Genomic DNA, 27,215 nt, shown 5'->3' on the forward strand with positions numbered 1-27,215 from the left:
ACAGATCCTCTATACTACACCACACAGGAGAGCTGACATCTCCTGTATACTACACCACACAGGGGAGCTGACAGATAATCTATACTACACCACACAGGAGAGCTGATAGATCCTCTATACTACACAACACAGGAGAGCTGACAGCTCCTCTATACTACACCACACAGGAGAGCTGACATATCCTCTATACTACACCACACAGGAGAGCTGACAGCTCCTCTATACTACACCACACAGGAGAGCTGACAGATCCTCTATACTACACCACACAGGAGAGCTGACAGCTCCTCCATACTACACCACACAGGAGAACTGACAGCTCCTCTATACTACACCACACAGGAGAGCTGACAGATCCTCTATACTACACCACACAGGAGAGCTGACAGATCCTCTATACTACACCACACAGGAGGGCTGACAGCTCCTCTATACTACACCACACAGGAGATCTGACAGATCCTCTATACTACACCACACAGGAGAGCTGACAGCTCCTCTATACTACACCACACAGGAGAGCTGACAGATCCTCTATACTACACCACACAGGAGAGCTGACAGATCCTCTATACTACACCACACAGGAGAACTGACAGATCCTCTATACTACACCACACCAGAGAGCTGACAGCTCCTCTATACTACACCACACAGGAGAGCTGACAGCTCCTCTATACTACACCACACAGGAGAGCTGACAGCTCCTCTATACTACACCACACAGGAGAGCTGACAGCTCCTCTATACTACACCACACAGGAGAACTGACAGCTCCTCCATACTACACCACACAGGAGAACTGACAGATCCTCTATACTACACCGCACAGGAGAGCTGAAAGCTCCTCTATACTACACCACACAGGAGAGCTGACAGATCCTCTATACTACACCACACAGGAGAGCTGACAGATCCTCTATACTACACCACACAGGAGAACTGACAGCTCCTCTATACTACACCACACAGGAGAACTGACAGATCCTCTATACTACACTACACAGGAGAACTGACAGCTCCTCCATACTACACCACACAGGAGAGCTGACAGATCCTCTTTACTACACCACACAGGAGAGCTGACAGATCCTCTATACTACACCACACAGGAGAGCTGACAGATCCTCTTTACTACACCACACAGGAGAGCTGACAGATCCTCTATACTACACCACACAGGAGAGCTGACAGCTCCTCTATACTACACCACACCACACAGGAGAGCTGACATGTCCTCTATACTACACCACACAGGAGAGCTGACAGCTCCTCTATACTACACCACACAGGAGAGCGGACAGATCCTCTATACTACACCACACAGGAAAGCTGACAGATCCTCTATACTACATCACACAGGAGAACTGACAGCTCCTCTATACTACACCACACAGGAGAGCTGACAGCTCCTCTATACTACACCACACAGGAGAGCTGACTGATGCTCTATACTACACCACACAGGAGAGCTGACAGATCCTCTATACTACACCACACAGGAGAGCTGACAGATCCTCTATACTACACCACACAGGAGAGCTGACAGATCCTCTATACTACACCACACAGGAGAGCTGACAGCTCCTCTATACTACACCACACAGGAGAACCAACAGATCCTCTATACTACACCACACGGGAGAACTGACAGATCCTCTATACTACACCACACAGAAGAACTGAGAAGCTCCTCTATACTACACCACACAGGAGAACTGACAGATCCTATATACTAGACCACACAGGAGAGCTGACAGATCCTCTATACTACACCACACAGGAGAGCTGACAGATCCTCTATACTACACCACACAGGAGAGCTGACAGATCCTCTATACTACACCACACAGGAGAGCTGACAGATCCTCTATACTACACCACACAGGAGAGATGACAGCTCCTCTATACTACACCACACAGGAGAGCTGACATATCCTCTATACTACACCACACGGGAGAGCTGACAGATCCTCTATACTACACCACACAGGAGAGCTGACAGATCCTCTATACTACACCACACAGGAGAGCTGACAGATCCTCTATACTACACCACACAGGAGAGCTGACAGATCCTCTTTACTACACCACACAGGAGAGCTGACAGATCCTCTATACTACACCACACAGGAGAGCTGACAGCTCCTCTATACTACACCACACAGGAGAACTGACAGATCCTCTATACTACACCACACAGGAGAGCTGACAGATCCTCTATACTACACAACACAGGAGAGCTGACAGATCCTCTATACTACACCACACAGGAGAGCTGACATCCTCTATACTACACCACACAGGAGAGCTGACAGATCCTCTATACTACACCACACAGGAGAACTGACAGCTCCACTATACTACACCACACCACACAGGAGAACTGACAGCTCCACTATACTACACCACACAGGAGAATTGACAGATCCTCTATACTACATCACACAGGAGAGCTGACAGATCCTCTATACTACACCACACAGGAGAGCTGACATCTCCTGTATACTACACCACACAGGGGAGCTGACAGATAATCTATACTACACCACACAGGAGAGCTGATAGATCCTCTATACTACACAACACAGGAGAGCTGACAGCTCCTCTATACTACACCACACAGGAGAGCTGACATATCCTCTATACTACACCACACAGGAGAGCTGACAGCTCCTCTATACTACACCACACAGGAGAGCTGACAGATCCTCTATACTACACCACACAGGAGAGCTGACAGCTCCTCCATACTACACCACACAGGAGAACTGACAGCTCCTCTATACTACACCACACAGGAGAGCTGACAGATCCTCTATACTACACCACACAGGAGAGCTGACAGATCCTCTATACTACACCACACAGGAGAGCTGACAGCTCCTCTATACTACACCACACAGGAGATCTGACAGATCCTCTATACTACACCACACAGGAGAGCTGACAGCTCCTCTATACTACACCACACAGGAGAGCTGACAGATCCTCTATACTACACCACACAGGAGAGCTGACAGATCCTCTATACTACACCACACAGGAGAACTGACAGATCCTCTATACTACACCACACCAGAGAGCTGACAGCTCCTCTATACTACACCACACAGGAGAGCTGACAGCTCCTCTATACTACACCACACAGGAGAGCTGACAGCTCCTCTATACTACACCACACAGGAGAGCTGACAGCTCCTCTATACTACACCACACAGGAGAACTGACAGCTCCTCCATACTACACCACACAGGAGAGCTGACAGATCCTATATACCAGACCACACAGGAGAACTGACAGATCCTCTATACTACACCTCACAGGAGAGCTGACCGCTCCTCTATACTACACCTCACAGGAGAGCTGACCGCTCCTCTATACTACACCTCACAGGAGAGCTGACCGCTCCTCTATACTACACCACACAGGAGAGCTGACAGCTCCTCTATACTACACCACACAGGAGAGCTGACAGATCCTCTATACTACACCACACAGGAGAGCTGACACATCCTATATACTACACCACACAGGAGAGCTGACAGATCCTCTATATTACACCACACAGGAGAGCTGACAGATCCTCTATATTACACCACACAGGAGAGCTGACAGCTCCTCTATACTACACCACACAGGAATACTGACAGCTCCTCCATACTACACCACACAGGAGAGCTGACATCTCCTGTATACTACACCACACAGGGGAGCTGACAGATAATCTATACTACACCACACAGGAGAGCTGATAGATCCTCTATACTACACCACACAGGAGAGCTGACAGGTCTTCTATACTACACCACACAGGAGAGCTGACAGATCCTCTATACTACACCACACAGGAGAGCTGACAGCTCCTCTATACTATCCCACACAGGATAACTGACAGCTCCTCCATACTACACCACACAGGAGAGCTGACAGATCCTCTATACTACACCACACAGGAGAGCTGACAGCTCCTCTGTACTACACCACACAGGAGACCTGACAGCTCCTCTATACTACACCACACAGGAGAACTGACAGCTCCTCCATACTACACCACACAGGAGAGCTGACAGCTCCACTATACTACACCACACAGGAGAGCTGTCAGATCATCTATACTACACCACACAGGAGAACTGACAGATCATCTATACTACACCACACCACACAGGAGAGCTGACATGTCCTCTATACTACACCACACAGGAGAGCTGACAGCTCCTCTATACTACACCACACAGGAGAGCTGACAGATCCTCTATACTACACCACACAGGAAAGCTGACAGATCCTCTATACTACATCACACAGGAGAACTGACAGCTCCTCTATACTACACCACACAGGAGAGCTGACAGCTCCTCTATACTACACCACACAGGAGAGCTGACTGATGCTCTATACTACACCACACAGGAGAGCTGACAGATCCTCTATACTACACCACACAGGAGAGCTGACAGATCCTCTATACTACACCACACAGGAGAGCTGACAGATCCTCTATACTACACCACACAGGAGAGCTGACAGCTCCTCTATACTACACCACACAGGAGAACCAACAGATCCTCTATACTACACCACACGGGAGAACTGACAGATCCTCTATACTACACCACACAGAAGAACTGAGAAGCTCCTCTATACTACACCACACAGGAGAACTGACAGATCCTATATACTAGACCACACAGGAGAGCTGACAGATCCTCTATACTACACCACACAGGAGAGCTGACAGATCCTCTATATCTCACCACACAGGAGAGCTGACAGATCCTCTATACTACACCACACAGGAGAGCTGACAGATCCTCTATACTACACCACACAGGAGAGATGACAGCTCCTCTATACTACACCACACAGGAGAGCTGACATATCCTCTATACTACACCACACGGGAGAGCTGACAGATCCTCTATACTACACCACACAGGAGAGCTGACAGATTCTCTATACTACACCACACAGGAGAGCTGACAGATCCTCTATACTACACTAAACAGGAGAGCTGACATGTCCTCTATACTACACCACACAGAAGGGCTGACAGCTCCTCTATTCTACACCACACAGGAGAGCCGACAGATCCTCTATACTACACCAGACAGAAGAGCTGACAGATCCTCTATACTACACCACACAGGAGAGCTGACAGATCCTCTATACTACACCACACAGGAGATCTGACAGATCCTCTATACTACACCACACAGGAGATCTTATAGCTCCTCTATACTACACCACACAGCAGAGCTGATATCTCTGTACTACACCACACAAGAGAGCTGACAGATCCTCTATACTACACAGGAGAGCTGACAGATCCTCTATACTACACCACACAGGAAAGCTGACAGATCCTCTATACTACACCACACAGGAGAACTGACAGCTCCTCTATACTACACCACACAGGAGACATGACAGCTCCTCTATACTACACCACACAGGAGAGCTGACAGCGCCTCCATAGTACACCACACAGGAGAGCTGACAGCTCCTCTATACTACACCACACAGGAGAACTGACAGATCCTCTATACTACAGCACACAGGAGATCTGACAGCTCCTCTATACTACACCACACAGGAGAGCTGATAGCTCCTCTATACTACACCACACAGGAGAGCTGACAGATCCTCTATACTACACCACACAGGAGAGCTGACAGATCCTCTATACTACACCACACAGGAGAGCTGACAGCTCCTCTATACTACACCACACAGGAGAGCTGACAGATCCTCTATACTACACCACACAAGAGAACTGACAGATCCTCTATACTACACCACACAGGAGAGCTGACAGATCCTCTATACTACACCACACAGGAGAACTGATAGATTCTCTATACTACACCACACAGGAGAACTGACAGATCCTCTATACTACACCACACAGGAGAACTGATAGATTCTCTATACTACACCACACAGGAGAACTGACAGATCCTCTATACTACACCACACAGGAGAACTGATAGATTCTCTATAGTACACCACACAGGAGAACTGATAGATTCTCTATACTACACCACACAAGAGAACTGACAGATCCTCTATACTACACCACACAGAAGAGCTGACAGATCCTCTATACTACACCACACAGGAGAACTGACAGATCCTCTATACTACACCACACAAGAGAACTGACAGATCCTCTATACTACACCACACAGGAGAACTGACAGATCCTCTTTATTACACCACACAGGAGAGCTGACAGATCCTCTATACTACACCACACAGGAGAACTGATAGATCCTCTATACTACACCACACAGTAGAACTGACAGCTTCTCTATACTACACCACACAAGAGAGATGACAGATCCTCTATACTACAACACACAGGAGAGCTGACAGATTTACAATTGGGGAAGTAAACAGACAAGCAAAATGACAAATAATCAAAACTAATAAACAAATAATGAGGCAAAAGTAAAGCTGTTTGTGGCCATAAGAGCTTACATTTTTTTGATTGTACAGATCTAATGGGAGTCATTCTCATGTATCTCCAGCACAGTTCTTGTCAGATTGAGCCGTTGATTCATTCATATATGACTAGAGGCCAATGATTGGGTGAACTAGCTCTTCAATGTGGAATCCATGCCAAGAATGAACATAGTGTGTGAATGGGTAATACAAAAAAACCTTTTCCCGTGCATTGGCAACGAGATTGTAAATCCAAACTGGTTGACATGGCGGTAGATGTGCCAGACTGGCTACTAATTCTTATATTATTTCTTCAGCCATGACCAATGGTAGCCTGTTCCTATAGACAAATGCAACATCATGATTTAAAGGGGTTATCTTAGATTTTTTTTAAATTGATGGCCAATATCTGATTGGTAGTGGTCCCACGCCTGTGATCCTCAAGACAAACAGTGCTGAACCAATGTCAGTGTCGCTGTGTCTGGTACTGCAGCTCAGTGCCATTCATATGATGGGCTGAGCTGCAGTACCAGACACGATCACACATGCATTAGGCGCCACTGTGTCAGGACTCCAGTGATCGCCACTGCTCGTTTGGTCTGCTGATCGCTGGGGGTCCCAGGGTTGGGACTATGAATAAGCCATTAATGTAAAATCGTCGTGTAAAATAGGACACAGTTTTCAGTCAGTACCAAAGAAATGTTCGGTATTATCTACTTATAGAGAATTCAAGAATGTCTGATTGTGACTTTATGTGGAGTTTTTTGGTTTATTCCAGGCTTTGTGTGGCTGTTCAACAACGGTGCCCACCTTGGACGGCCGGAACATCCCCATGACAATAAACGAAGTTGTTAAACCGGGAATGAGACGAAGGATTATTGGGTACGGACTCCCTTTTCCAAAAAACCCAGATCAACGTGGAGACCTTCTGGTTGAGTTTGAAGTCATTTTCCCAGACAGCATTCCTCAGTCGTCAAAGGAGATCCTGAAACGGCACCTGCCTGTTTCCTAGAGGCCCGGGTGATGGGAAGAAAGCATAAGCAAGCACATTTATAATAAGACGGTCTCCAGACAAACTATAAGATCATTAAAGTGTGCCCGGCAGTGTATTACCCACTACTACAGTGTCGGGATGGCAGGATATGTTCAATATTATAATTCTAAAAAGGAAGTTTTATGCTATTGCTATTTTTTGTGTCACGGGCTTACTAATGACGGGTGTTTACTATATGAGCATTTCTTTTACTATAGAGCTGATAATTATATTCAAGATTCTTGCAAATATCATATATTTGGTGATGAAGAAAACTCTGCAGTAGTGATAGTTCTTAAATATTAGACTGATGGTATATTCAGCATTGGACTTGAAACCTTACAGTATTAAAGCAGCTTAGGTGTTACGCGAGTTTCATAGTTATACATTTTTGTCAAAGAGAGTCTATTTTTTTCTTTTACCAAATTATTCCCCTACCCCCCTCAAAGCACACATTCACATATATTGATGCTCAAAATTGATGCCCCAACCTGGGAGAGATAGCCGAAGAATACATGGTATTTGCTATTGAATGTCCTTGAATAACAATTATCATTTATTCTATTGTATCGTGAATGGTTGCCCTTAATCTGTGGTGTAATACTAGGTTGGTCAAATATGCAAATTAAGTTTTTCATAGTATGTAGTAATAGTGTAACCGTCCATGGTAGGGTTGTAATGCTACAGTCCCTTGTTTCAATCCTCATTCAGTCCTCATACACTACTGGTTAGCGATAGCTGACTCCAGAAATTGTTACGACCATAAGACCTCAATGTACCCAGCAGAGTCATGTGCACAGAGCCTGTACTAAGGCGCACGGAGTCCCCGTGGCTCTGTATTGTGGAGATAATCCCCCCTAGAAGCAATGATTACCTCCGTTTTACACCAATTATTGGAATATGCCACAATTTCTTTCTGTCAGATTTTTGGACAGTATAGCCCTTCGTATGAAATGGGAAGCATAAGAATGTACCATAGGAAGCCAGACTGCTATGGATGCCGTATAATGGTAATATTGGTCAACGGCCACTTACCAACCACTATGGTTATAATTTCCCTGCGCTGTTTTTTACACAATGCCTGTGAGCAGCAGTTATCTCATGTATTTCTTGTTTTTGGCACAATCCGCACTTAGAGGGGTATTCTTATCTTACGAGCTGAGCTGTTTATGTAACTTCCATTCACTTCAATGGGAGTTTTGGAAACAGCACAGCTCAGCTGTTTCTGGAACCTCAACCACCTTTGAACTTATTTCTCACCTGGATGTAGTGGCCCCTTACCTGGCGGGGTCGGGGGATCCCCGTTTTCGAGTTAGGTACAGGACCCAGAGCTTGGACCTGCATCTTTCAGACATTTATGGCATATCATACGGATATGCCATAAATGTCTGAGATGGGAAAATCCCTTTAAAGGAACCTGTCCGCTTTTGACATGTCTGTTTTCGGAAGTACTTGTACTCCCCATGAAATAACAATTTCGGAGCATTTTTTCTTAGAATGCTGTGTTGTGCTGTTCCTCTGTTATTCCTCCTTGAAATTTTTAAATAAATTGACAACTGGATGGCCCCTAACACAGTCTGATACTCTCCAATCAGTGACTTTTGACAAGGGTAATAGGAACACCGAGTATTATCTAGGTGGAATAATAGAGGAACGGTACAACGCAGAAGTCTAACAAAAGATGCTTCAGAATTGTTATTTCATCTGGAATACCAGTGTTTGCTAAAACAGACATGTCAAGAGAGGTGACAGGTCCTCTTTAAGCTTAAATGCCTCTGTTAGAAGCTGTGGGCCCCTTCTGGCCATGGGCCCTCATGTACTACTATAATGCCCGACTGGTCAGCCACCCCTGGATTTTAACAACCATTGTTTTCCCGGGAGATAAGCGTCGCCAAGGGTGTCTGACTGCAGCTTATCTCCCCCTGCCTATTGAATAAACAAGCAATCCGTGTGTACATGTTTATGGGCGAATTGAGGGAGATATCTGTCGATCAAACGTGTGTGGACAGCTTAAAAAAGATATTGTCAGTACAAGTACAAGGAGACATGGGCGAGGTTCCCACGGGGCGGATACACTGCGTAAAAATCACGCAGCGTGTCCACCCTGGAACCCGCAGTACATTCCGTCCGAAAAATCGCACCACATTGTGGTGCGTTTTTTAGAACGGAATATCCACTGCGGAACAAAGCCGTTCATAATTACCCCCTCCCTCCTCTGACGTCCGCTCCGGCCTCCCTGGATGACGTTGCAGGCCATGTGACGCTGCAGCCTGGGATTGGCTGCAGCGGTCACATGGGATGCAACGTCATCCCAGGAGGCCGGACAGCCTAAAAAAGGAAGCCGTTCTGGGTAAGTATGGGTAAGCTTTCTGTTGCATGTGTTGCATTCAATGGGGAAAACCCGCAACGGAAAATCAACAAAAACGCAGCATATATTGACATGCTGCAGAATTAAATTCCGCACCGCAGGTCAATTTATTAACGTTTACGCCGCGGTTTTTTTCCGCAGCGTGGGCATGAGATTCTCTAAATCTCATCCACTTTGCTGCTACTGTAAATGCTGCGGAATTTCCGCACAGAATTCCGTTGTGGAAATCTCGCAGCGTTTATGCTATGTGGGAACCCGGCCCTACAGTATATATAACGGGAACGTGAAAATAGACTGGGGGAGTGGACAACTACTCAAGAGGCTGATGACAGGGAACAGAGGGGGGTAAGTCTCAGGCTAGGAACGGTGTAGAGAGCAAGGTGAGGTAGCAGGTAATAAGTGATAATGATACAGATTTGTGCATTTACACTGGAAAATTCTCTTTACGAAGGCTCAGAAAAGTTGATATTATTACGATAATCGGCTATCTACATGTAAATGTACATGCTGTGTTGGTGTTATTACTGCCTGCACTTTAGTTACAGGGGTTGTATGAGATTAGAAAAATATGGCTGTCTTCCAGAAACAGCGCCCCTCTTGTCCATGGGTTGTCTTTGGTATAGCAGCTCAGCTCCACTCAAGTGAATGCTGCAATACCAGACACAGCTCATGGACAAGAGTGGCACTGCCATGTTTTTCTAATCTCATACAAACACTAATAAGCGTTCAGTTTCAGTCTCAGCATTTCCACGGAGGTGTAAAAGGATCACATGACCCCTCTCCCACCCCAGTCCCGACTGCACCCCAACGTCTCTATCTTTTACATCTGGGAATTCTAAGCATGTGGCCTGCATACTATTAGTATTCATTTTTATTCAAGGCTGTTGGACTAGGCAGGAATCGTCTTACTATCTTGGATGGACTTAGGGACATAATTTGCTCCACTTGTAATGACCCTCGGGTAAGGAACTGAGTCAAAGACGCCATTAACTTTCGTGAAACTGCTCGCAGTGCCCCTTGTTCTGCAGCCTCTGTCATTTCCAGTATTGGCACACGGATTGATGAATGCTCAGCCCAGTAAATAATAATGTTATGACTATTGTAATGCACTTTAAAATAAAAAATATATATATTTTGTTACATTAGTATAAGAAAACCTTGATGGTCAATAAAGTCACAATGTGGAAAGTAGACATCAATGGTTTACAGGCCATATAAGCTAGAAATGAATTTTTTCTGTGCCTTTTATTAAAAGTATCTGCTTTGTGACAGTGTTTTATTTTATTACAGAATCAGCTTGATATTGTAAGGGCCTGTTCACATCAGCCTTGGCTTTCCGTTCCGGGGTTTCGTCTGAGGTTTCCATCGGGTAAACCCCGCAACGGAAAGTCAAACTGAAACCACAGATTCTGACGGAATCAATAGCGCAGTCGACTGCGCTATTGATTCCGTCATTAATACGGAAACCTGCCGGAATGGTGACCAACGGAAACCATTAGCAGTGTTTCCGTCACCATTGATATCAATGGTGATGGAAATGGAAGCTGTGGTTTCAGTTTGACTTTCCATTGCGGGGTTCACCCGACGGAAACCTCAGACGGAAAACCGGAACGGAAAGGCAACGCTGATGTGAACAGGCCCTTATTACCTTATTTTGTCATGTATAAAGCCTCGTTCACATCTGCACTCGCCATTCCGTTGTTCTTCTCCGTCAGAGGAGCATTACAAGGGAATAACTGGAAGCGCCGGTTCCGTTGCATGACGGGCACCACCAGCAGATGACGGAACTGATTGACTTTAATGGGTTCGGTTGGGTTAGCTTTGGGTTTCCTGGAAACAATAGCGAAGCATGCTGCACTATTGTTTCCAGTATTTTTGGCTGGACCTGCGACGGAGGCCCCTATTTACATGGGGAAATGTAGTATTACATGACCGCGCCTATAGAAGTGGCGTCTCCAGTTTTGGACATCCATATGCTCTAATAGGGCAAATGAATAGGGGTTGTCTAGTTGGCAAGGGCATACATACCTTAATTTCAGAGGGACCAGCCGACCATCTAATGTGCCCCGACTCTCCAGAAGTTGGAGGAAAATAGGCATTGGGCATGTTGGATTTCAACCTTTGTTCTCTCAGGGGATAAGCTGCTGCCTCAGGTGCCTGTTAGCGGCGAGCATGCACGTGAATAGGGAAGCGGGTAGGGAGGAATTAATATGAATGGCCACCATGTAATACTACATATTCCCTGCAGCGTCCCTTATCGATAACAGCTGAACGCCAGGGTTAAAGCTGGACCCACAGCGACCAATTCATCGCCAGGTCATCTTAATATTGAGAAAATTCCTTTAACTCAAAATCTTCAATAACATTCTTGTTTAATCAGAAGAACTTGTGAATTTATATTGCAGTTTTTTGTTGGAGACAAATGCCGAATTATTAGATTTTTTGGATTATCGGATGCTGTATTTTATATTATAACAATCTGCATCTGTCCATACCGGTTACTCATTGGCAGAAACTTGGCATTCCATAAATAGCAGAGCTCTGGGTACCACCTAGAGGTTATACTGTAGTACTACAACCAATAAAAAGGTAAACTTATAGCAATGTATAGATTTAGATACATTGTATGGCTTGTCTGCACATCAGTAATACACATATGGGGTACAGAGAAGTGGCCTTCATAGTGTCAAAACTGTAATAGTATAGAAATAATCTGCAGGAAGGTCACCCACATTATTGCCAAAATGTATAACTTGAAACTCCTGAGCCCAAAGGCAAACTCTGTCACGGCCCCCCACGTGACCTATCATGTGCCATGTGTAATATTGGTGACCTCATAAGTGGCTGTCACTTTCCATGTGGTCTAAGAAGCAAAAACATTGCAGGTCTCCTCTGAAAGTACCAGGATTACGTCAAGATTCCAAAAAATAATTCTTTATGATTACATATTATTTGGATACATCCTTCTTTTCTTGTGTTTTTTTTCTCTGGTTAGATATTAGTGGCTGGTTGCCCTCTGCTTTTTTTCCAGAACGATTCTTAATTTGTCCTTGTCTCATGAAGCCTCGCAGCCAGCTGATCTACGAGTGGAAGGTTTGTACCTTTTATGGGCACTGGTTATAAGATCCCCAGTTATACTCTGCAAATACACAGACTGTTTTATGTATTTGTACATTGCTTGACTATGCAATGGTCTCTATCAACAGGATTTAGAGGATACGTTTATACTGCTTTTATCTATCTATCTATCTATCTATCTATCTATCTATCTATCTATCTATCTATCTATCTATCTATCTATCTATCTCATATCTATCTATCTATCTCATATCTATCTATCTATCTCATATCTATCTATCTATCTATCTATCTATCTATCTATCTATCTATCTATCTATCTATCTATCTATCTATCTATCTATCTATCTATCTATCTATCTATCTATCTATCTATCTCATATCTATCTATCTATCTATCTCATATCTATCTATCTATCTATCTATCTATCTATCTATCTATCTATCTATCTATCTATCTATCTATCTATCTATCTATCTATCTATCTATCTATCTATCTATCTATCTCATATCTATCTCATATCTATCTCATATCTATCTATCTCATATCTATCTATCTCATATCTATCTATCTATCTATCTATCTATCTATCTATCTATCTATCTATCTATCTATCTATCTATCTATCTATCTATCTATCTATCTATCTATCTATCTATCTATCTATCTATCTATCTATCTATCTATCCATCCATCCATTTCTCTAAATTGTGACAATTTCTGATGTGTTATTATCCCCAAGTACAAGTTCATCCCTCCTAGTTGCTCACATTCTTTGGGTATGTTGGCCTAGTTGAGACTTTCCAATGTGAATTCTCACCGTAATCATGATTACTGATGTCACCGCTGTCTGTAGGTTTCTGATTCATAAAACATCAGCAGAATGTGGCTTTGCCTTTACATAGCTACAATCCAAGAGTAAGAACTGGAAGTCTTCATAGCCCTGTGCATTCTACTGATGTCACTGAATCTCCTGATTCCTGTAGATGATGTCAGGCTATGGCCAACAAATCATCTCTCTGCCCCTCCCCGCAGTAGCCTGGAGTTTGCACACTGCCTGTAAATTGCTGCTGCACAGACACGATCTGTAGCCTCTCCTGGGCCTTAGACCTGCTTCAGTGTCTCTCCGGGGAAAGACACCATGACGTGTAATTACCAGAGCTTCTGCCTGCAGACAGTGATTTCTACAATGAAGATATTGGGAGAAGCAGGATTACTCTCTCCTAAAAAGCAAATTAGAGGTGGAAAAATAGAAGAATATTGGTATAATGTGGGCTACATTATAATGTACTTTGGAAAAAATGCCTCGACTACAAAAAAGATCTGTCTGCAAATACGCAGCTAAACACTATGTGTGAATGGAAGATAACTCTGTAGCTGAGAATCTTTGACAAACATAAACATATGTTCTGCAGGATGATAAGAATTTTTTCCGGATGAAATCAGCAAGTGAATCCTTCGAGGTATTATTTGTAGCCTGCGTTTGACAGAGCGATGATCTCACTTGCACAGTTGCTAATTTGTGTAACTCCGCACAACAAGGTCACTCTGCAGTCTTCATTGCACTCTGAATTTATAAAAGAGTAAACCTGAGGTACTTATTGCATGTTAAACTTGCAACTTTTACTGCACTGTAATAGATAAGCATTGATAAAATTGCTGATTTTTCCTTTTGATGGTCTGGACCAAAGAGGTGGCAGAGCAGTAAAATGCTGGTACGTAGGTGGATATGGGTCCATCCAACTGGGGACGACGTAAGCACAAGGGAGAAGGACAGCAAAAAACATCATTCCCTTCTCCTCAAACGATAGAGGATAATCTTTATACTGTTTTTGCACAGGGACCCCCTGCTGACTGTATCAAGTTTCAAGTATTTTGTTTTAGGGAAAAATGTCCCATTAACCCCTTAATGACCGGGCCATTTTGCACGTTAATGACCAAGGATTATTTTTTGTTTTTTCACGGTCGCATTCCAAGAGTCGTAACTCTTTTTTTATTCCGTCGACATAGCCGTATAAGGGCTTGTTTTTTCCGGGACGAGTTGTATTTTGTAATTGTACCATTTTTAGATGCTTATAACATATTGATTAACTTTTATTAACTTTATTTTAGGAGAGAATTGAAAATAAGCAGCTATTCCAGCATTAATTTTCACGTTATAAATTTACGCCGTTTACTATGCAGCGTAAATAACATGTTCACTTTATTCTATGGGTCGGCACGATTACAGGGATACCAAATGTGTAAAGGTTTTATATGTTTTTTCTATGTTTGCACAATAAAAACCCTTTTAGAAAAAAATTACTTGTTTTTGCATCGCCGCGTTCCAAGAGGCGTAATTTTTTTATTTTTCCGTCGATGTGGCCGTACGTGGGCTTGATTTTTGCGGGACAATGTGTAGTTTTCATTAGTACTATTTTGGGGTACATAGGACTTATAGATGAACTTTTATTTTATTTTTTATGGGGGGAATGGGAGAAAAGAGAGAATTTTGCCGTTGTTTTTTGCGTTTTCTTTGGACGCCGTTCATCCGGCGGTTTAATTAATGTGTTCATTTTATTGGTCAAGTTGTTACGATCGCGTGGATACCATATATGTGTATGTGTGATTTGTTTTGACCGTTTTATTAAATAAAACCACTTTTTGGGGCAAAAAAGTAGTTTTATTTGACTTTGACTGTAATTTTTTTTATTTTTTTTTTCACAAACTTTATTTAACGGTTTTACTTTTTTTTTTTTAGTCCCACCAGGGGACTTCACTATGCGATATGCCGATCGCATATATAATGCTTTGGTATACTTCGTATACCAAAGCATTATTGCCTGTCAGTGTAAAACTGACAGGCAACCTATTAGGTCATGCCTCTGGCATCGCCTAACAGGCAGATGCTGAAGACAGACCTGGGGGTCTTTGTTAGACCCCCGGCTGTCATGGAAACCCGACGGCGACCCGCGATTTGTTTGCGGGGGCGCCGATCGGGAGACAGAGGGAGTTCCCCCCTCTGTCAAACACATTAAATGCCGCTGTCACTATTGACAGCGGCATTTAATGGGTTAAACTGCCGGAATCGGCGCGTGCTTCGATTCCGGCAGTTGCAGCAGGAGCCAGGCTGTGTATAACAGCCGTGCTCCTGCCGCTGATCGCATGGGTACGCTGTCAGTACCCGCGCGATCACAGGACGGATATATCCGTCCTCCTGCGCGAACTAGCAGCTGCTGAGGACGGATATATCCGTCCTTCGGCGTTAAGGGGTTAATGGTAAATAATGTTTAATTGTAGAACCATGAGTACATAGAAGCCAATTTGTAGCCATTTCTGACTCCAAAATTTGGTGTCATCACACTCCGACTAAACCCCCATCTCATATAATACCATTCAGAGAGGGCATGGTGTCGTCCTGTGTAAGCAATTGGCTCCGTGGTTGCCTGAACACTGTATTGGACAAGTAATGGAAATCTACTAGGACACAGAAAACAAAAAAAGGGCAAGGTTAGAAAGCAATATTAGAAAGGCAATTGGATCTTATTTTATATACAAATATGGTTCTTTATTAAAGGGTAACTAAACTTTCAGAAAACTTCTGACATGTCATAGTCACATGTCAGAAGTTTTGATCGGTGGGGGTCCGAGCACTGAGACCCCCACCGATCGCTAAAACGAAGCTGCAGAAGCGCTCGGGTGAGCGTTGAGCCGCTTAGTTTCTGATCGGCTTTTTTCGGAAAGCCGAGCAGTTGGAGTACGGGCTCATAGACTTTCTATTGAATCCGTACACAGTTGGCTTTCCGAGAAAAGCCCATCAGAAACCAAGCGGCACAGCTCTCACCCGAGGCCTTCTTAGGCTTCATGCACACGACCGTGCTCGTAATTACGACTCGTAATTACGAGCACGGCCGGGCACGGCCGGCCGCGGGCAGCCGGCCGCTTTTGCGAGCCGTGCTGTCATTATAAAGTATAGCAGCACGGCCCGTAAAATAGAAAAATAGAACATGTTCTATTTTTTTAACGGCACGGGCACCTTCCTGTGAGAAAACGGGAAGGTACCCGTGGGTAACAGAAGTCTATGAGCCCGTTATTGCGGGTTGTAATTACGACCCGCAATAACGGGTGTTTTTACGGTAGAGATCGGTGGGGGTCTCAGTGCTCAGACCCCCACCAATCAAAACTTCTGATGTCACTATGACATGTCAGAAGTTTTCTGACAGTTTAGTTACCCTTTACATTTCCTTTGACTGTGAAGAATTCATCCAAATGCAGACACCCTACTAGATCTTGCTGAAAAGCTTATCCAGTAGTACAGTGTAATATCATAAATATTTAATGTGTAAATCTAACCAAACAGAGTCATTTGCCAAGTACTGAACAATGTTGTTTTGGCAAAGACAAGATGCAGACATTATTCATTGTTTGCCCAGTGGTTACTTTGTAACTGTATACTGAAGTCTTTGTTCATGTAAAATAGGGTGAAGACAAGTTTTGACAATAATTAAAGGTAGACTAGGAGACGGACAAAATCTGAGTTTCCTATAGTCATCCAGGGCCGAATTTTTTTTTTTTTACTGCTGCTTTTATTAAAGGCTATGTACACCTATGAAGTCGTTGTTTTTTAAAAAAAAAAAGTCTATCTGTGTGATTGGAGCAACTTTCAAAATACTTCTCATTAGAAATTATTTTTACTTTTTGAGATACAGCCGCTTTGTATTCTGTATACAGAGCAGCTGTATCTAGCGCTGAAACCTGCATCTGTCACGTCTGCGGGACTGACGGGTTCAGTGTCAGCGGGTCCTGTGTGTTTCTGACACACATGATCGAGCTGTTAGCAATCACATGTAAGTTCATAACTTAGATGTGATCGATTACAGGTGGATCCTGCAATTCAGAGACACGCAGGACCCGCTGACACTGAAACCCGCCAGACGGATTCAGGTCTTAGCACGGGATACAGCCGCTCTGTATACAGAATACAAGGCAGCTGTATCTCAAAAAGTAAAATTTTTTTTTCATAAAAAGTATTTGGAAAGTTACACCATTCACACTGAAAAAAACGATTTCAAAGGTGTACACATAGCCTTTAATCAATGGCCTGAATACATTTTGGCTATTGCTTGGGACATGACAGGGAGCGAGCATCACATCAGGATTTCTGTGCTCCTGTGGAGAGCCAGATATATCACTCTTCAGTTCTTCTAGATACTGGTGGTCCAGAGAGGAAATGACCTCTAGAACCCAGTGCTTGACCATCGATTCCTAGTTTAAAGGGTAACGGTATGTGCACACGATAGCTGCCTTTTACGTCTGAAATTACAAACTGTTTTCTGGAGAAAACAGCTCCGTCGTTTCAGACGTAAATGCTCCTCGCATTATGCGAGGCGTCTTTGACAGCCGTAAATTTGAGCTGCTCTTCATTGACTTCAATGAAAAACGGCTCAAATTACGTCCAAAGAAGTGTCCTGCACGAGGCAGTCATTTTACGCGTCGTTGTTTGACAGCTGTCAAACGATGACGCTTAAATTACAGGTCGTCGGCACAGTACGTCGGCAAACCCATTCAAATGAATGGGAAGATGTTTGCTGACGTATTGTAGCCGTATTTTCAGGCGTAAAACGAGGCATAATACGCCTCGTTTACGCCTGAAAATAGGTTGTGTGAACCCAGCCTAACTAAACGTTCAACAAACTTTTGACATGTCATAGTGACATGTCAGAAGTTTTGATTGGTGGGGGTCTGAGTACTGAGACCCGAACCAAAAGTTAAAACAAAGTGGCAGAAGTGCTAGTGTGAGCGCTGAGCCGCTTTGTTCCTCTTCGGCTTTTTCTGGAAAAAACGATGTAGCGGTGTCACTATGACATGTCAGAAGTTTGTTGAACGTTTAGTTACCCTTTAAGGGTTTTCCGGGTTTTAATAGAAGTCATGCAGCTAAGCTAAGCACAAAGTTACACATATACAGTACTTAATGCAAAATTAGTGAAAAGGAAAAATGGAGCGGTTGCCTACAGCGATCACTCAGATTTGAGCTGTCAGAGGCCCTTTGGAAAATAAGAGGTCACCAATCTGATTGCTATGAGCAACTCCTCTGTTTTTGTTTTCCACCAGGTATGATAAATCTCCTGGATCTGCACCCCTTTTTCTTTTTGGGCCTGCTTGAAGTTGTAAACAGACAGCGTTGTCTGATATCCAAGGGAGATGTCCATAGACAGAGTTTATTTTTACTCATCCTGTGTTACTATCTGTGTTGCGCTATACACAACTACCATCACTATAAAACATCATATTCACACACGTGTGTTAAAATAATATTTTACAGAGCGGCAGTCATTGTGAATTGATCTAACAAAGGACTGTGGCAGAACAGGACGAGAAAGCTGAGCTGTCAATCACAATTCAGTCACAACTACATTTACTCAGTTGTAAGCACTGGGGATAAAACAGCAAAAGTCTATTCCCATTTTGGAAGTGATGGCATATTAATAGGATATGCCATCACTTCATGATCGGTGAGGGCCGACCCGCCAATGCTAAGAACGTAGAGGTAGAATCTCCTTCTGTATTTTCTCTGCTGAGTGTTGGTCCCGTCCATCCACTATGCAGGGAACCGCAACACAGCTCCATACACTGGATCCGCACCTATCTCCAGAATGGGGATTATCCGACCCCCATCGCTCCTCCAGGCAGAGAATGAATGGATAGGTGGCTGTGCATGTATGCGGCTCCCCATTGATTTCTATAGGTGATACAGGAATAGCCGAACACGCTTGCTGGAGCCCACTTGGGTTGTGCGCGGCCACCCCTCCGTTTCTTCTCGACCCAGATACGGCGGGATGGGGGTCGGGGGACCCCTGTTCTGGAAATAGGTGCGGGTCCCAGAGGTGAAATCTGATTTATCAATCATTTATGGCTCATCCTGTATATATGCCATAAATGTCTAATGTGGGAATACCCCTTTGATTAGCATTTCAGGTAATTCATTGAGGGTAAATGGGGCTAACCATAACCCTAGCTATAGGGCTAACACTCGCCCCAAAACCCAAATCCTAGCGATATGCGATCCCTTCTTCTGGTGGGAAAATGTCTTTAAGATGCACAGATGTCCTTATTTATAGTGCAATATAATACAATACTTAATTATGCTCTTGGACAAACCCTTGAAGTAATGTCATATATATTTTTACTGAGTAGATGATTAAGAGGGGGCGGTTGGAACCCGCAGAGGACATTATTACTTTGTGCCATTACGGAGACACAGAAGTTTCAAATGGTTATCCAGGAATAGAAAAAAGGGTCTTTTTTTTTTCCAGCACCAGCGCCACTTTTGCCAATGGTTATGTATGGTATTGCAACGCAGCCCCATTTATTTAAATGAGTATGAGCTGCAATACCAAACCATGGACAAGAGTGGCGCTGTTTCTAAAAAAATACCAGACCCCATTATGATATGAGAAACTTGATGTCACTGCTTCGATGTTCACTTCAAGGTCAAATTAGAACAATTCTCCCTTCTTCACAGTGTTGCAACCATTGATAAAATATGAATTTGCTAGTGAAAACCATATTGTTGCCAAGCGATGTCCTGAGGGTAAAGTATACATTAGAGTAACATCTTGTTATTATTAATATTGTCATGTTTTATTTATGTAGCAGTTGAGTGATGTTTAGAGACTTTGTCATGCGCAGCGCTGCCTGTCAGAATGAATTGCAGTCTAATGACTATCTCAGGCTTTAAAGGCTATGCACATCTTCAAAAGTGATTTTTTTTTAAATATAAAAATGTCTATCTTTGTGTGTTTACTGCAACTTTCTAATTTGTTTTTGAGATACAGCTGTATCTTGCGCTGAATCTTGTATCCATCAGGTCAGCGGGCCTTGTGTGTCTCTGATACGCAGAATGCACCTGTAATCTATGACATCTAAGTTATGAACTTACATGTGATCGGTAACAGCTCGGTCCTGCGTGACACGCAAGACCTGCTGACACTGAACCTGTCAGTCCCGCTGACCTGATGGATACAAGATACAGCTACTCTGTATACAGAATACAAAGCAGCTGTATCCCAAAAAGTAAAATATTTTTTAATAAAAATGAATCACATGGGATAGTGGGACAGGGAGAGACAGGACATTTTTGGAGGCAGAGGCGGCGGGTCTATATGTGTTGAAAAAGTTAAGTTTAACAGTATACCACTACAAGAGCGCTACTGTAAGAAGAGGCCTGGCAAAAAGCATGATAATTGTTGAAGATGGAGATGTCAAATTTAATATGGCATGTATAATACCGAAACTTGATGTGGATGCTGTACTGTTGTTGATAAAATGTTGTAAAATGAATAAAAACATATTAAAAAAAAAAAAAAAAAAAAAAAAATAATGAATCAGAAAGTTGCACCAATCACACTGATACACATTTTTATTAAAAAAAAAATAAAAAAAATCTTACTATCCTCTAACGGTTTTAACTTTATTTTGCAGCCTAAATTGAACAATATATATATATATATTTTTTTTTAAACCCACATTTTGGTTGCAATGGCACAAGTGTCTTGTAATGCAGCTGAGACCCATTCACCTGAAATGTGTACATTATAATAAAAGTACAAAAAAGACCTCTAATAGATTACAAAAAAGTAAAAAAAAAAATAAAGGTGTAAAAGAAAAACTATGACTGTTTGAATGTGGGTTGGCAAAGACTTTGGGCCATGAAGGATATATTTTTTCTTTTGAGGGCAGATCAGGCCACACCTTAGGCTATATTTCTCATCCATGTCCTTTCCGTTTTAACAACAGACGGCACACTTGCCCATAAAAGTCAATGGGGCTATTCACACAATCCATTTTTTTTTTTATGGAGCTGGTGTCCGTTCAGAGAAACTCACACCATTCCCTATTCTAGTCCGTTTTGTGGACGAGACTCGCCCATTGAAGTCTATGGGTGCGGGAAACAAACCGAACGGCACACAGATGACATTTTCACGGATCAGTTAATAAGGAAATGCAGAGAAAAAAGAAAAGTAAAAACAGGGCGTGCTCGCAGAGGAGAAAAACGGATGTAAAGGGTTAACTAGGATTAACTAGGATTAACCTTTGATCCTTTGGTTTTTTTCTAGTTTTTTTCTAGTTCCTCTTCTCTTTCCTTCCACATTACCATAATTCTATTTCCTTTGTTGAAAGATTTTCCAATATTTAGTAGGCACTTTTTTTACTATGAAAATTGCTGCAAAATAAGCGTCAGAGCTATAACAAAATGATGTATTTACCGTCTCATGTAAATACACCCTAAACATTAAAATAGCAAAAAGCAAAACAATACAGTTTTGGAACAAAAGGTATAAAAAAAACAGAAGGGTGTGTGGGCTCTTTTGCGCACCCCATTTTTTTTAGTATACTGTAGAATACATTTTATGCTATGATGGTGACATACTAAGTAATGATCCAGAGGCACAGAAGCGCGTGAGTATTTTTCATGCCTCTATCATTACAATTTCAATCAACTCATTGCGTTCTTTGACCTTCGTTCTTTCTTCTTGGGCAAATTTTGTAACAGGTGAATTTATGAGAGTATGTGATTCAGGGATACTTCACATGGAACAAACTGACCTCTTTCTGTCAGAGGAGCCTGCACGTTGTGCCAAGACCGCTCAGGGGCTATATAAAGAACATCATCTAATCTATCTAAAGTGGAACCTTTATTGACATTAAGTCGCCCGTCACTCCGAAAAGCCAAAACAAAACATAAAACTTTCTATATTTCTAGCTCTAGACATAAAGTTACACTGGCCATATTAATCCATATGGGTTACTACAGATTATAAAGATTTTGGCAGGTATCACTTTTTGTGAACCCCACCATCTTCAGAGTCATAGGGCCACATTTTTCAAAAAATGGCCTTGTTGACCTTATCAACCAATCAAAGATCCCAGACCACAAACAGGGCCGGTTTTATGCTAATTTACATTACATTTTTGCTTGTGGTGCGTTCCTGGGAGTAACGGAGGCAGGGATTAAAATGTCCCATAATTAAAGATTCAAATATTGTTAAGTGCAAGTTGCTTGGGTTAGTTTGGCTGGGGTCTATATCTTTATTTAGGGGGTCTGTTGTGTGGTTTGTTCATTTTGGGGTGTACTAAATGGGGTCTATTTGTGATTCAAATGCCATAGGATGGGGCGTGTTCTATATAAATGGGTGTAACATACAGAAAAATAGGTAGGGCATAAGGACCGCCATGTATAAAGACCCCAGAACAGACCCCCACCTGTTTACAGACCCCAGACCAGACCCCAAACTACCCTTTTCCAGACCTCATAAGGGTATGTTCACACATTTTAACAAATTACGTCTGAAATTACGGAGTTGTTTTCGGGCGAAAACAGCTCCTGTATTTCAGACGTTTTTGCAAGTGCACGCGTTTTTCGCGGCGTCCATTACGGACGAAATTGGAGCTGTTTTTCAATGGAGTCAATGAAAAATGGCTCCAATTACGTCCCAAGAAGTGTCTTGCACCGTCTTTTGACAGCGACGCGTAAAATTACACCTCGTCTGCACAGAACATCGTAAAACCCATTGCAAGCAATGGGCAGATGTTTTCAGACGTATTGGAGCCGTCTTTTCAAGCGTAATTCGAGGCGTAAAACGCCTGAATTACGTCTGAAAATAGGTCACGTGCACATACCCTTAGGGCACGGCCAGACGTGGCAGAATTGCTGTGGAAATCTGCAGCGGACCGTTTCTCCATTGGTTTCCACACCTTTTTAGTTAGGTTCGTGCACACGTGGCGGAATACTCAGCTGCGGACCTTAGGCTGCGGTGCGGAATTTGGTGTCCGCAGCATACACTGGCTGTTTCGGAATTTCTCCATTGACTTCAATGGAGTTTCAAAATTACGCAATGAAATCCGCAGATGTTATGTGTGTTGCGTTCCGGATTGCTTTCACGAACAGGATATTTCATCATTCTGCCTGGACCTATGTGTTTCGAGGTCTATTTCCAGACTGAGATGGAATGTTTTAAAAGAGAGCAGGATGTATTCTTCACCTGAATACGCAACCGCTAATCCGCAGCAATTTACTTCACAATTTAGGCAAAGGCGCAACGGAATCTGCAACGCAGATTATGTGCGGCATTGATGCGGACAGTGTCTGCAGAAATACGCCACGTCTGGCCATGCCCTTACTCTTACACGTGATGTAAGAATGCAGTGGGCGTTCGAAACGTGTGATCTATTATGTTTTCCTGCAAATTGGTATAGTGGATTTTAATATATTTCAATAAAGTATGAACCTTGTTTTCCAAGTGCTGGACTGATCTTTTACATTTTCTGTACGCAGCTCCCCTGCCACTTCTTGGTCTCTGGGGGAGGGGCTTGACTCCATCACTTCCTGGAGACAGTAATAATCTATGACATTTCTCTGTCATGACTACCATTCATTTCATCTGCCATAAAGCACACGTCCTGCTGCACTTTCTATACAGACAATACAGGAAGGTAAAGTGTACGTCTCCAATATGGCCGACCTATTAACACTAAAAAAATATTTAAAAAGAGAACAAACATTATTTCTCTTCTACAGACTTACATCTAATTAATGAAATTGAAAATTAAATACATGAGACGTTCTCTTTAATCATTGTATGGTAAAAACTTCCGTAACTTTGTACTATAGTTTGTGTTTCAACTACTTGCCATTTTCATGATCTCTGATTGATGGCACTGTATGGAAATATTTTTGTAGGTCTTTACAGATTTTTAGCATTTTGATTTAAAGCAAATACTCACTCACTACAGCAAGCAGAGATCCTGAAAATCATCAGGAATCGAAGCAAAGTATTAAAGTCTAGTTCTCGGTGCATTCTCTGGTGTATTAGTTATTTGTAAACCTTGAGTATCTGCCTGGCTGCTGGTGCGATCAATGTCCGTCTTATTCCCATATGAAGACCACCTTAATTCACCATACGGATGACGAGGACCGCCAGAGACCATCTACATAATTTGACAAACGATTTCTTCTGCTAAATGTAAGTGCAACCTAAACTACAAAATAAGCCTTATATCCTGACGCCAGGACGCGGGGACTTTGGGAGGGAATTGATCAACTTTTCGATGCCAGTTTTCTGGCATATAAAAGTCGCAAATGACTCAAAAAATTGTTGTAAAAAATTTGACGTTTGAGCAGTTTCCACCTCTCTTGGTACTTTTAGAAAAAGTAGTCGGATCTTAGCAGATGGGGGCGGGGCCACCCACAACCTGACGCATTTACTGCAATTTACGCCAGACGCTGGCGTAAATTATAGCGGAAATCTACGCTAGTCTTAATAAATTCCTCCCTATGTAAATGAGAAAGGTGAATAACATAAGTTGCCAGCATCTGTAAATAGCTAGTGCCGCACAGAAGTTACATTACCCATCCATAATACATGCAAAAGTTAAACATTATTAATGGCTGACATACTCCATAAGGTCATTAGACTCTTGGCAAATATAGGACGTCCTGTGTAGTATACACATTATATTCAATGGATGAGCAATCACTTCTATCAGGTTACTCTTAGATCAAAGGTCGGTTTTACAGCCCTGCAATCTGGTTTATTGTTATCAGACTCTACAACTGTTCCAATTAATGATCATTATTTATGTCCTGTTTTAGACTTGGTTCTCATGTCGAGGTTTAAGTGCATTTTTTACTACGATTTTCATAAAATCACGGCACAACGGCGCCGTTTTAAAGCACATAAGACACATTTAAACCGCAACGTGATAACCCAGCCTTTGAATTTTCCCACATGAATCAGATTACGGCCCCATTCACCCAGCCCGATTATGATAATGTAATAGAACACCTATAGGGGTGCCATGTGTGTTAAAGCGGTTGTGCAGCGCATCTCTCTTCTGCCCAGGGGCGTAGCTAGGGGGGGGGGGCAGGCAGGGCATGTGCCCCGGGCGCAACTTAGAGGGGGGCGCCAGCGCCACCTCCTCCTGCACTATAATTGTACCTGTGTCTATAGGACACTGGTACAATTAGAAGCAATGACTGGCCGTTCAGCTCTTTTGTACGAGTGAAGCGGTATCGCGCTTCCGTCGCTGAAAGGCGCTGACTGACAGGGAAAGTCATTCTGCCCAGCCACTCAGCGCCTTTCATAGACGCTTCGTTCAACCCCCAGGAGACCTGCGCAGAAGAGAGCAGGTCTCCATGGCTGCCGGACGGCGTGGGAGCGGGATTAAGGTGAGTTTGAATAGTTTGTTATTTTATTGTAATAAAAAAGTGTGTGGCTTTATCTACAGGGGGGCTTTATCTATGTGGGGCTTTATCTACAAGGGGGCTTTGTCTACAGGGGGCTTTATCTACAAGGGGGGCTTTATCTACGGGAGGGGGCTTTATCTACAGGGGGGAGGCTCAATCTACAGGGGGGCTATATATGGAGCGCCATATACAGGGGTGGGCTATATCTACAGGGAGGCTATATACAGGGGTGGGCTATCTATGGAGCACTATATACAGGGGTGGGCTATATCTACAGGGGGGCTATACACAGGGGTGGACTATATGTGGAGCACTATATACAGGGGTGGGCTATATCTACAGGGGGGCTATATACAGGGATGGGCTATCTGTGGAGCACTATAGGGGGAGCTATTTGTGGGACACTATATACAGGGGTGGGCTATATGGGGGCACTATCTATGTGGGGCACTATCTACAGGGGGCTCTATGGCAGGCACTATCTACAGGGGGCACAGTGTGTGTGTGTGGGACACGGTGTATGGTGCTATTATAATTAGAGGTGCAGTGTATGGCGCTATTATATTTAGGGGCGTAGTGTGTGGTATAATGAGAACTTTATCCTTATTTATAGGTGTAGAAATGTTGGAAAAGTGAGAAGCTGAAGACATCTGAGCGGCAAACTGCAGAAATGGTCTGTGACCGGGAGAAATCATCATAGAGGTCTGGACCGGATGGAGAAAAAGAACTAGAATCTGAGACATCACCGGAGAGTCACCTAATGTAAATGTTCATTCTGCCTCTAATCAGCACTGTAGTCACTGTATAATCTGCAGCGAGATGATGGGTGGTATGATTATGATATGATTTATTTTTTGTGAAACAGCATCTCCCAGCATATCCTTATCATTGTTTGGGCCATGCTGGGAGCTGTAGTTTTACGCTGTACATACCTATACGGCAGGGGTTGCACTAAATTGAGCTGTATTTGTGCTGGTGTTGTATTTATGTACTGAGCTTGGTTCTGGTGTTGTATTTATGTACTGAGCTTGGTTCTGGTGTTGTGTATAGAACTATATT

The 27,215-nt window shown here is 43.2% G+C and overlaps 1 protein-coding gene and 1 long non-coding RNA gene across 8 annotated transcripts in view; one reads left to right on the forward strand and one right to left on the reverse strand.

The window, feature by feature from the left end:
• The window catches only part of DNAJB4 (DnaJ heat shock protein family (Hsp40) member B4), a 48,828-nt gene extending 37,708 nt beyond the window's left edge, over positions 1-11,120 (forward strand). For all 7 annotated transcript variants that reach the window (XM_075832882.1, XM_075832881.1, XM_075832883.1 and 4 more), the window contains one exon: positions 7,229-11,120. In XM_075832882.1, the coding sequence (XP_075688997.1) occupies positions 7,229-7,462 (234 nt within the window). In that variant the 3' untranslated portion in view covers positions 7,463-11,120. The remainder of the gene's footprint in view (positions 1-7,228) is intronic.
• On the reverse strand, positions 7,200-24,282 carry LOC142657652 (uncharacterized). The gene is made up of 2 exons (XR_012849963.1): positions 24,199-24,282; positions 7,200-7,458 (listed from the first exon to the last, which is right to left on the reverse strand). It is a non-coding gene; the product is annotated as an uncharacterized LOC142657652 (long non-coding RNA).
• Positions 24,283-27,215: the final 2,933 nt, after the last annotated feature.

This window comes from Rhinoderma darwinii, chromosome 7, assembly GCF_050947455.1.
Source record: "Rhinoderma darwinii isolate aRhiDar2 chromosome 7, aRhiDar2.hap1, whole genome shotgun sequence".
NCBI classification, from domain to species: Eukaryota; Metazoa; Chordata; class Amphibia; order Anura; family Rhinodermatidae; genus Rhinoderma; species Rhinoderma darwinii.